The sequence below is a fragment of the Plectropomus leopardus genome, chromosome 21, assembly GCF_026936395.1.
Source record: "Plectropomus leopardus strain MGB_pleo_1.0 chromosome 21, ASM2693639v1, whole genome shotgun sequence".
NCBI classification, from domain to species: Eukaryota; Metazoa; Chordata; class Actinopteri; order Perciformes; family Serranidae; genus Plectropomus; species Plectropomus leopardus.
Window position 1 is genome coordinate 20,545,891 of NC_142196.1, and position 12,430 is coordinate 20,558,320.

Genomic DNA, 12,430 nt, shown 5'->3' on the forward strand with positions numbered 1-12,430 from the left:
GTTTAAAAAACTGTGATTTAGGATCAGATTTCAGTGTGTGGAAGGAAAAAATGTTGTCGGTTGATAATTCATGATATTGGACATCTTGTCTGGGTGTTTGGGGATCACAGCGACCTTTCATGTCAGACAGGATTTGCATTAAGATGTGAGTGAGTGAGCGTTCAGGAATGTGCTGCTTTACGAGTCAACACGCTCTGATACTCAACCTGCTCACTCACTGTCATAGCATTACCATATTTTCCTCCATGAATATTTCATTATTGTCTTAATCATTCATCAGTGGGTTTCATGTTTAAATTGCTCCACAAAATGAAGCAAGATTTAAATTTGCACCGTTACAGAATTTATAGACTATAATGAGATGAGTTTGTTTTTTTTAAAACTGTTCTATCTGCTTTAGTTTTGTATTTCTTATTGGCTTTGACTCAGCAAAGTGTGTGAACCAAGCTACTTACTTCATGTCTACATTGCTATAGCTCGATTTCTTTCAAAAACATGGGGAGAGGGCGACGATCAACCTAACGAGAAACAAGACTTGGCCTAAAAATTTGCATGAAATTAGTAAAAAAGTTACAGAAAAATGATTTCAAAATAAGCAAAAAAAAAGTAAAGCAAGAAAACAAAAACAAAAGAACAAAAACAGACAGGAAAATGCCTTACTAAAACATTTTTTTTTCTTTTTTCTGTAACATAATTTAATACATAATATAATAAAATATAATAATATAGCTTATAATTCCACCAGCTAATTTTCAGATCATCTCAATTTTTTGCAATTTGCAGAACATTTCTTACTTATTCTGTTTTTTCTGTGTTTTTGAAAAATATCAAACTAATTTTCTAACATTTCAAAGGTTTAAATGCTAGTGAAAGATGTCCCAAGAAAACTGATGTGGATCCAGGTGTTAAAAGCTTAAATATTTCTGATTCTGATGACCTTTGGATGAATTCTGGGTATATTGGCTGGTTTTATACAGGAGGCAGTAATCTGACAATCTGTTTTTCTCCCACAGTTCTTTGTGTCGGATGAAGACCATGAGGCCAAACGTGACAAAGAGAGCCCTCACGCGGCCCGTGAGCTGGATATCGTACCACATTCTGGTGTCGAAGCAGATGCTGAGGATGCATCTTCCTCAGAGTGAGTCACATTAAATTCTTTAACTAAAAAAACAAATCAAAAAGTGGTGGGAGAGATTTTCTAATCGTGCTTTACCTGCTGTGAAGATTGCATGTTGTTGAAATGTTCTAAAAGATGTTTTGGTTGGGTGAGACCGCTCAGACGCACATTTGATTGACCAGTGAGGAACACACTGTACGTTACCATGTCTCAGGCATCCAGTGGGCCTGCTGGGCATGATCTGACGGACCCGAGTATTCCTCTCCTCGGAGAGCCATATATCACCTGTCGCTATAGACGACACAACACACCTCAGCAGCCTCAGGCTCTGTCTTTGACATTTACTGTTTCACTTCGTGAAGGTCGAATCTGGGCTGGGATAAAGCTGTGTACACACACCTTTTGCTTGTTTTCAGTCGATCGGAGAGCAACCTAATATCAGTGGATTTTGTTTTATGAAACATTGATTTAAGGAGGAAATAACTGAGTGAAAAAAGTTTTTTTCCAGTCTTAAGATGCTTTGGACAACTGACATTTGAAGGACGGTGAGTTTATTAAGCTTATTTGTCTTGGCAGAGCATCTCTTCTCATCACATTAAAGTGCCTTTGCATATATTTTGTGCATTTAGATTTTAGCTGAGGGTTTCGAAAGGTGCAACCATACAGCCGTAACAAATAAAAAAATGTTCACCAACCAGTCAGTCCAAACAAGGCGTGGAGATATTATTCTGGTGACAACCGTATCACCAAGTATTAAAGGAAAAAAGAAATACGAGAGCAGACACATCCGTTTCAGACTTTGTATTGGAACTATATGTTAAATTGTGTCGTCCTTATCAAATAAAATACATTCAGTGGGGGAGAAATGATTGTGGTAAAAATAGTTTTCTTTGGGTGTGTATGTTTACAGCAACACATGGAATATGTTCTTTGGAAAAGTGATCAATTGACTTAAGGAAAATAACCACAAAATAACTTCTTATGTCACTTCTTGATTTCTGAGCAACAATTTTGAATTGTTTTTCTTCTTTTAATGTAGTAAGCCGGCCTCACCCGACACTCCCAGCCCCTCTTCCCCATCAGTGCCACCTGAACACACACCGCTGGCCCGGCAGTCCTCCGCCAGCCGCGGCTACGACCTGCAAGAGCGCCGCCGCACAGGCAACATGACGGGCGCAGAGCAGGCCAAGTACCAGCGCATCCCTACTGACGAGAGCGAGGCTCAGACGCTGGCCTCCGCTGACCTGGACGGCATCAAGAGTGAGTACAGATGAATTATCTCAGATTTGATGTTGATATTAAAACTTGCTTAGAGGTCTTTGGTACACCAGGTGGGTGAGAAAGATACAGGTTGACTTTGATTTAAGTAGTTTTTAAGCCATAAAATGTTTTAAAGTATGTTTCATGGCATGATAAAAGTTATCAGGAGTGTTCTATGAAGAAATATAGGTCAATATTGTTATTTTCATATTAACAGTGGATCATATGATTTATATCTTTTAAGTGTATGTGAAAGGAGTCGCTTGTAGTTAAGAAACCCACAGAGAATCATCACCCATCATCCAGTCTGCAGTTAAAATTGTGTTCATAAAGAACTAATATGTCTTTGTTTCACAATTTGTTCCTGCTACTCCATTATAGACAAAAAAATCAATGACTGCATGCTTTAAAGAGAAAAAGAAAAACAACACTGTTAGGTCATGGCACAAACACAGGGAACAGGGATAGTGTGTTTTTACCTTATTTGCACGTGAAATGTCCATCACATGGATTACAATTATCTGCTGCAGCTGGATTGATGTGTTACCATTTACAAGTAGGGTTCCCATGGTCATGGAAAACCTTGAAACGTCATGGTTTCAAGGGTTACATAGCTTGTGAAAGACATCTCAACACAGCACAAGAAAACTGATGCTGATCTAGGTTTCAAGGGGTTTTTATAAATGAATAACCTCAGAATTGTGTGATTAGACAACAATAGTAGTGAAGTCTTGGATTTTTTGATGCTCAGATTCCTCCAGAAACATTGGGGCGAGGACGGGGGCCCAATTTCTGTCCCCTCTGCATTGCAGTCGGCTCCCCGCTGCCCTGTTACGTTCCCGGCCCCCAGCCCCAGCGTGGGGTTGTGTTCAGGGCCGGAGAGATTTACGTCAGGGAGCCGACCCCTCAGCAGAGAGCAGCAGCTTATCAGAGAGTGTGGCAGACAGGCTCACATTATTAAATTAGCCGTTCCCGCTGTCAGCTGAGGCCCCTGGACTCGGGCCCGAGCCAACATGGTGGCTAATTGTGAAACCTGGATCTCGGTTCACAACCTTTAATCATTAGTGGAATGAAACGAGGGGAAGAGTTAAGTGGACTTGAAGGCTAAATTAAGAGGCAGTGGACGGAGGTATGGGCTTGATATTGTCCAGATATTTGGGCATTATGCGGCTTAGTGACGGCCGCCCAACATGTTCATCACCACTTATTCTCTGTGTCTTCTTTTATCTGCTTCCCGCCATCGTAAATCATCCTGGGAAAGTGTCTCTGTCTCTGGCCGCCGCTCAACAACAGGAATTATTCGATCGCTGTCCCTCCCCTTTTGTCCGACCTGAGCGAATTAACACCTCTGCTCACTGATGCATTCTGATAGTTTCAGCGGGGTCAGGCGCCGGTCAAGTAATGGCAACTTTTTCCAATTTGTCAAAACTTGTACAAGTTGCACGCTCCGGTTTGAGGGCGTCACGTAGTCAGACGGCGGTGCCAGCGGTAACCCTACGCCCACCACAAATCCACCTCTTCCTTCAAGAGCTGCTTTCAAAGTCAGGACTCATTTTACTCCAGGGTCTACGCCAAACCTCACTCCGACATCATGGACAACATCCACTCAGAAAAAGTTGAAGTTAAGATAGAATGAGCTGAAAAAGTCATTATTTTGGACAAATTTGTTTTTTCTAAACTTGCAATGACTGCCTGGTTTTTGCATCATGAGTTAAAATATTGATGAAGAACCATAAAAGCATCACTGTTTGCTTCATAGGACATACAAGCTCTGATCAAGGTAAGGTGATTGGTACTTTTAAAGGGAATCCCACTTATTACCTGTTTTTAGACGAGCAGTTCACAGTTTTTCTGATCTTTGAACTCCTAAAACTTGATCGGACAGTTTCTACTGGCAGTGTCATGTCTGTGCCATCCGCTGTCTCTCTCCACATCCTGTTCACATGCCTGGTGTGCTGCCAGCCTGAGTAACTCGACTCCCTGCTGAGGGACTGAAACAGACACAAAAGCAAAGCGGTCGGGACCTCTTTGACTCCGTTGGGCTGAGATTTGAACTTGGGGTGCAAGGTCAATGTGTGCATCACGCTGAGGGCTGCAAAAACACAAAACAAGACTGTAAAGTCACGCAGTGTATGTGCTGTGCTGATATTATTTGGATATCATGTTAATTAAATTGATATGCTGTTTGATTTTTGGTTACAATGAGCGTTCAAGTGTCACAAGTCGAGCATCATTTTCCATCCTCCCCTCTTCATTAGCACATCTTTCACTTAATTTAGTTTAGTTTTTATTTGCACTTAAAAATCTATAGAAATGAGAGAAAAAGAGAAATTTTAACACTAACATTCTTAACTTTTTGTTCACTGATTTACTGTAAAAAGGGGAAATCATGTGGACAGATGTTGAAGGCGAGAGCTTTAACAGGTCATGGGACTTTTTTAGCTCACAGCATTGACACTGATGATCCAACTGTATGGCTGGAACTGCTGAATGTTTATTGTGGCTTTTATAAAAATGTGTATTTATCACAGGCCTCTTGATATTGTCTGTTTGTTTACATTGAAATAATAAAAATCTTAATTAAAAAAACAAGTTAAAACACTGTGCAGTAGAGGCTAGAAGCCAAATATGGCTTATGGAGATACCAATTTAGATTTACAAGTGGATATTTACTATTATATTACAATTATGATTCATAAAAAGAAAAAAACAAAGATGACATAATTAATCAAAATTTCAAGACTAAGTGAGTAATACAATGTTGATAAAAATGTACAAATGACAAAAAGTTTGTATTTACAAAGTCAAACGCATCAGAAGTAAATCAATGAAGTGCTAGTGTCTTTTTCAGATGTTTTTAAAATAACATTAATGTTGATATTGACTGTAGTGATGGAATTTCTCTTATTCTCTATTTCTTCCCCAGGTCATCGCTTCGAAGATGTTCCCGGCGTCCGCAGACACCTGGTCAGAAAGAGCACCAAGGGACAAGTGGTGCACATCGGCAAGGACCACAAAGAGCCGACCACCCGCAGCCGGAAGCAGGACCGAACCCCACATGAGGTGAGACATCACGGTTCTCACTTGAACGTTAAAGCAGGACACACGTCAGTTAATGCCACGCTGAGTTTGATGACATTTGTCTCTGGTTTTAGCCTCATTAGTGCCTTATTAAATGCCTCATATGCCTCCACAGTGGATGAAGAATTCAGAGAAAATTCTTGATGAATTGAAGTCACAATGTCCGCAATAAACAACATGAATTCACAAATTCTCTCTCAACTCATGTAGTATAGTCTCAATGTCATTTTCCAGCTGTATGCTACTCCCCAAAATACATGCATTTCTTTATTTAAAAAACAAATTTATTTATTTGTTTTTTTATTTAATTTATTCATGTAGTTAATTTAAAATTTCTCGTATGTATACACGTACATGCATACACTAAACACACTAAACATATGTTTATATTAAATATGTAGATATGTGTCTCGTCAACCATGTCAGATATAAACATGAAAAACAACTGACTGGCCTTTTTTTTTTTTTAAAAACTCATCTGCAGTTTAAGGAATATGTGAAACACAAATGGCCCCGGGATACATTATTAACAGGATACAATATTATTATGATACTGAAGACATGATGCGATATTGTGAGTTAAAACAATATACTAAGTATCGTGATAACAAACAGGAATACATTGCAATTTATTACCTTTTTTCAACTGCAAATTATTTCCCCATAGGAAAACTTTAAACTTAAATCTAACAAGATAAAATTTTCAGTCTGTTTATCTCACTTTTATTTTAGTAGGTTGCTACAAGTTTAATTTGTATTGTGTCATTATATTTTATATAATTAAAAAAATGATAAGTGGAGTCTGTGCATCGATATAATATTGCCACACAAAATATTGTGATACTGTGTTGTATCGATTTTTTAAAAAAAAATTTTTTATCGAAGTTAGAAAAACTAAGAATCTTTATTTTGGGAGTGCCCATTAGCTAACCTGGTAGAGCGGGTGCCCACTGTACAGAGGCTGTGTCTTCGTCACAGTGGCCACGGGTTTGATTCCAGCCTGCGAGCCTTTGCTGCATGTCGTCCCCTCTCTCTCTCCCTCTTTCAAACTTAATCTGTCCTGTCTAATAAAGGCAAAAAAGCCCCCAAAATAATCTTTAGAATCTTTATTTTGCATGACAGACTACCATTAATATTTAAAAATATAACCATGAATCGTAGCAGATCCTGGGAAATGTTATCTCCTCTCTCCCTCTCTCAATTTTAGCACTGCCTCGTCTCTTTTGTGGACGGGACAGGGAGGGAAGGAGACAATTAAAAATGAATGAATGAGTTCTTTCCTTTCACACACAGAAAAGAAAAAAAGAGGGGAGAGAGAAGCTCAGGTAACCAGACACTGGGAGCTCTGCAGAGAGAGAGCTATGTTTTATTAACACACACACATTCTCACACACGGCTCTGCCCGAGCCCCCGGCAGCCCGGCGTAAACAACAGGTCCCTGTCAGGTGTGTGTGATGCGCTACCTGCAGTGGGCATGTGTGTGAGAGCGAGGGTCCCGTCCTTTGTGCCGCTGTCGGTTGTGTCAGTGTTTGAGTCCTCTCCTGCACCGTCTCGCTCCTGCAGTCGTTGCCGGTGGTTGTGTACCGCTCTGCCTCGAGGCTGGGAGGCGTCCTGCTGGACATGGACTCCGGTCCAATGGCTCAGTACAAGAAGGTGAGGCTGGGTGACCGGCCAGCGTCAGGTTTGCTCGGTGTGAGCGTGATTTTACAGGCATGCAGCAGCAGCAGCAGATGATAAATGAAGGGAGAGTTTTACTGCCTGATTTTTTGGTCTTCATCTCACGGAGGATTGTGACTGACCAGCATGGTGTTCAATTAATTACCTGTTAACAGATATTTGACTCTGACAGAGCTTAAGATTATGATCTCTGACTTTTTAGTGTTAATTGGCTGTTTTTCTGTGGTTTTTGCAACTTTAGTTAAACGTCTAGGGTAATAACATGGACCAGATTTCTCTTTTGTGTGTGTGAATTAAACAGGGTTTCCATAGTCATGGAAAACCTTATGGAATTTTACTGTCACATTTTCCAGGCATAGAAAAGTCATGGAATTAGTAAAAATCATTTAAAGGTAGGGAATTTTTAAAAATCTGGAATAAAATGTTAAAACATGGTATGAAAGCTTTATTTAGCCTCTTTGGTAAGGTTACCTACAACACTTAAAATAGTGCTGTTTTATTAAAACCAAACTTTCAGATTTAAAATAATTATACTTAAAATAAAACGCAACTGTTTTTACAATATTCATTTGAAATGACACTTGCAATATCATTGCAAAAGCACCTCTGAAAACATTGCAACATGCATCCTAATGTTTTAGAAAATTTTAAAAAATTATATATATATATATATATATATATATATATATATATATATATATATATATATATATATATATAAAACATCAAATTTATTTTCTGTAGCTGTCAACATAACGTACTGTAGCTGTAATATGCATCAGTGTTTTGTTTACTATCACACGCATTTCTTTATTGTCCTCACTTTCCGTCTTTTCTTTCATATACGCCAGCTAGCTGAAATTATGTTTGAACAGAGTTTGAATCTGGAAAATTATGCAAGCAAATTATGTGTGAAATGTATTATAATTCCCTGAAAAGTAATTAAATTTTGTCCGTGGAAATGTGAGGGAACCCTGACTTAAATAAACTGGTTAGCATGGAGTCTGTTTTCTGATGTTGGTGTGCAAGATAATCCCAGAAAGTTCTACCACTAAACCAGGTTTGAGTGTATCATCTGGCTAAATCCAAAGCACTTTGGCGATTGAGGTGAATATTTGGCACATGCTTAACATGCATGTTCTGCACATGAATGCTCCCTGCATGTCTCAACTCCACCTGAATGTGTCTCCAGGTGTTTGTGGAGCTGAACGAGCTGACTATGGACAAGAACCAGGAGATGCAGTGGAAGGAGACGGCCAGATGGATCAAGTTTGAGGAGGACGTGGAGGAGGAGACGGACCGCTGGGGGAAGCCTCACGTGGCCTCGCTGTCCTTCCGCAGTTTGCTGGAGCTCAGAAAGACCATCTCACACGGTAGAGAAATTGAGTTAATTGTGGACATTTTTTTTTTTTCAGAAGTCAGTGATGCAGTTGACAGAGTACTGAGCTCGGCATGTGTGCGTCCACAGGTGCAGTGCTGCTGGACCTGGACCAGAAGACCCTGCCTGGCATCGCCCACCAGGTGGTGGAGCAGATGATCATTTCTGACCAGATCAAAGCTGAGGACCGAGCCAACGTCCTGAGGGCCCTGCTGCTGAAACACAGGTGACCTGCAGCTCCACACTGCAGCAAACAAGCAGAGATTTCCCTGAAAGAGGATATAAAGTAACCTACTGAAGGGATTTTTGCTACACTGATAGATTTCTTTCTTTGTTACAACAATCTGGCAGAGCTCTCTTTAAGTTTATGAGGCAAAGTTTTATTACAGGAGATCAACTGTTTAGTCATGTCTGAGTAAAAGCTGGAAAGTTATTTTAAACCTACCCCTAACCCTGCACTTCTTGTTACCAACATGAGTCAGCTCTCTGTGGATATCCCAAGTTAAATCTGTTAGATTAGTTGAAAACTAGTTCTTTGTGCATCTTCCAGAAATCTGCAGCTTTTTCAGATACTTCTCAAAACAAGTATGATAAACTTCAGAGGACAGAAGGACCAGAGCACACTGATTTATTTGTAGTAATAGGGAAAACTTTTTCCACTGTTAGAGGCCGCAAAGCAATCAGTGCAAGATTATTAGAGGCAATAGAAAGAAAAATGTATATTTATGTTGCCCAAAATTGTTCATTTTGTCTGACTTTTTCTATTTGTGTTTTTTTTTTGTTAAATACTGGATAGTTGCGTCTTTAGGCTTCTCAAAATCTTTCAAAGTTTAAACAAATTGAGAGGGCAAAAAGGTTATCAGAGATCGCAGGTTGACATTTATTACTGCTGGGGATAAACAGCCAAACCACAGCTGGTCATGTTGTACTATTAAATCTTAACAAATGAGCAATAGAAGTTTTGCCTTGAAGTCAGTTGAATTGAGAAAAGCTTAAACATCTGTATTGATACTTTATTGTGTCAACCCTAAAAAGAAAACTTCAAAATCCCCAAACAAAATATTACATTTAAATCAGATTAAATTAATTAGTCTTTTTTAATTAACAATGTTACCGTCAAAATTTTAGAGCCACATTTTTTTGTTACTGTGGTTATAAAAAAAAGTAAAACTTTTTGAAGACTGAACACTGACAAATATGGATTGAAGCAGAATATTTTATTAGATAAAAAATGTTGTGAATTTTGAAAATAATTATTACAGTATTTATTCCACAAATATTTACATTTTTACGTTCTTAATTTGCAAGACTGTGGAGTTGGAAACAGCCTTATGCTGCAACAGATGAAATCTAATCCTACAAATAATATAATACAAATTAAATTTGTGTAATGCAGCATAATCATTATCTGCAACTGTGCAGAAATACTGGGTTTAAACAGAATGAATGGACATGCAAAATAACAAAAAGCTGCACAGCATTCAAATGTGGATTTAGAATTCAGATGCCAACGTTATGAATGAAGCTTTGAACTATTCGATCCTGCCCTACCATGGACATTAAAGTTTATTTGGTGCGTATTTTGGTGATTTTTTGTTTTATTAATTACTGTATGCATTGCTGACACAAGACTATACTTTGACTTTTAAAGCGAATATGGCTTCATTGTGTTAATTATGAGCACAAACAGCGATTAAACAGATTTTTCTCTCACTGCTGCACACTTCCTGCTACTAGGTGGCTTCATGCCTGGTCACTGCCTCTCTTCCTCCTGCTCAACCTCTCGCTTCCTCTCCCCGCCTCCCCTAGTCACCCGAGCGATGAGAAGGAGCACAGTAGCCCTTTCCCCAGGAACATCTCCGCAGCCAGCCTGGGCAGCCTGATAGCACATCACCACAGTGCCAATCACAACCATCCGCCAGAGCCGTCAGTGACCGACCCGCTCATGGGCACCACCCACACCGCGGGGGACACAGAGACACGCGTCGACATCGAGAAGAATGAGGTGCAGGTGAGTTTGAAGTGTTTTCAGAAGTCACAGTTACAATTATTCTTCATTGACTTTGCTTCTTGTAAATGTTCAGCAGAAGGAGCCGACGTTGGTGTCCGGGATGCATCGCTCCAAATCCAAACATGAGCTAAAGCTGCTGGAGAAGATTCCTGAAAATGCTGAGGCCACGGTCGTCCTTGTGGGTGAGTGAAAATCTTAAAAACCACAAACACAACACTTAAAATCACTTCTGCTGTCTGTAAATTGACCCTCATGTCCCCCTGTCTTCCAGGCAGTGTGGACTTCCTCGAGCAGCCCACCATGGCGTTTGTGCGGCTGCAGGAGGCGGTGCTGCTGGAGTCCGTCCTTGAGGTCCCCGTGCCGGTCAGGTTTCTCTTCGTTCTGCTGGGACCCCCAACCACCAGCATGGACTACCACCAGATTGGACGCTCCATCTCCACCCTGATGTCTGACAAGGTGAGAGAGGTGTAGATAAAAAAATCACACATAATAATAATAATAATAATAATAATAATAATAATAATAATAATAATAATAATAATAATAATAATAATAATAATAATAATGTAATTCAGTTTCATGTCCCCTGAAGCAGTTGGATGTCACTTTATCAGCCAGTTTGTGACCAGAATAGAAAAGACTGGAAATAAAAAAAGCTGTTGCCATATAAACTGCCAAACATATCTATAAAAAAAAAAATTATCTGTATTTAATTATCTGTAAAAAATATTTTATTGATTACGTTTGTTTATATGCGAATCGCCATACAGCAATTCCACGAGGCAGCGTACCTGGCGGACGACAGGCAGGACCTGCTGAACGCAATCAACAGCTTCCTGGACTGCAGCATCGTGCTGCCGCCTTCAGAGATGGGAGGCGATGAGCTGCTGCGATCCGTCGCTCGCTTTCAGAGGGAGATGCTGCACAAGAGGGAGGAGCAGGGAGTCAAAATGGCCAAAGAGCCGAAAAGCTTTGAAGAAAAAGGTAATCCTCTGTAAAACTTCTAATAAAAAGAGAGAGATGCAAAAGGGAGATTAGCTGATTTAGAAGACTATTTTTAAAAAAGCAAAGGAAAAATGTCCACTGAACTATATTTATAAATAGATTTATAAATAGATTAGATTTTATGGAATTATTGTAAATTTTAAGCTTTTTTTTCAGTTCATTTTTTGTATTTTTTGTCTGATTTTCGAGTTGTTGGTTTTGGTTTTTTTTTTGGGGGGGGGGGGGGGAATTTTCTTGTAGTTTTCACAGACTTCTGAGTCATTTCCTCTTTTATTGCCTATAACCTTCTTCCCATGTTTTTTTCAAAAAGCTAATTTTCCCAGATCACAAAGAGTTTAATAAATAAATTGATTTTATCTTTTGCATCTTTCCTGAGTAACAGTTTTGTGTGAAAGGAGCTAAAAGCCTGTCCCTTATAGACACCTGTCCCAAATATAAGCCTGCTGTGTTCAGTGCTTTAAGCAAACAATAGGCCATAAATTTAAGTTTCATTATCATACATCTGTTTCTGTCATGTGATTTCCTGCTCTTGTAATAAATAACCTGCTCTCCCGTCACACAGAGGCTCTGCTCACACCCTTGAAAAAGTCAGACGACCCGTTAGAGCGCACCGGACGCCCCTTCGGCGGGCTGATACGAGACGTGCGGCGGCGTTACCCAAAGTACCTCAGTGACTTCAAGGACGCCCTGAACAGTCAGTGCATGGCTGCCGTTATCTTTATCTACTTCGCTGCCCTCTCTCCAGCCATAACATTCGGAGGCCTGCTGGGTGAGTGGCACCAGGAGAAGCAGGGGTCGAGTTACTGTGGATTCACAGTTTATCGTCTCGTATGTCGATCCCCTGTCATGTTTTTGTCTTGTTGATTCACTCGACTAATCTGTTAATTTGTTGTGTTGCTAG

The 12,430-nt window shown here is 39.8% G+C and overlaps 1 protein-coding gene across 8 annotated transcripts in view; it reads left to right on the forward strand.

The window, feature by feature from the left end:
- The window catches only part of slc4a2b (solute carrier family 4 member 2b), a 55,870-nt gene that overhangs the window by 33,140 nt on the left and 10,300 nt on the right, over positions 1-12,430 (forward strand). For 3 of the 8 annotated variants that reach the window (XM_042510106.2, XM_042510105.2, XM_088072078.1), the window contains exons 6-16: positions 1,014-1,138; positions 2,157-2,377; positions 5,304-5,440; positions 7,022-7,111; positions 8,328-8,508; positions 8,604-8,739; positions 10,323-10,524; positions 10,598-10,706; positions 10,796-10,980; positions 11,295-11,508; positions 12,092-12,298. In XM_042510106.2, the coding sequence (XP_042366040.2) occupies positions 1,014-1,138; positions 2,157-2,377; positions 5,304-5,440; positions 7,022-7,111; positions 8,328-8,508; positions 8,604-8,739; positions 10,323-10,524; positions 10,598-10,706; positions 10,796-10,980; positions 11,295-11,508; positions 12,092-12,298 (1,807 nt within the window). Of the gene's footprint in view, positions 1-1,013; positions 1,139-2,156; positions 2,378-3,936; positions 4,158-5,303; positions 5,441-7,021; positions 7,112-8,327; positions 8,509-8,603; positions 8,740-10,322; positions 10,525-10,597; positions 10,707-10,795; positions 10,981-11,294; positions 11,509-12,091; positions 12,299-12,430 lie in introns of those variants that run through there. The other 5 variants (XM_042510109.2, XM_088072080.1, XM_088072079.1 and 2 more) reach the window with 4 other exon arrangements.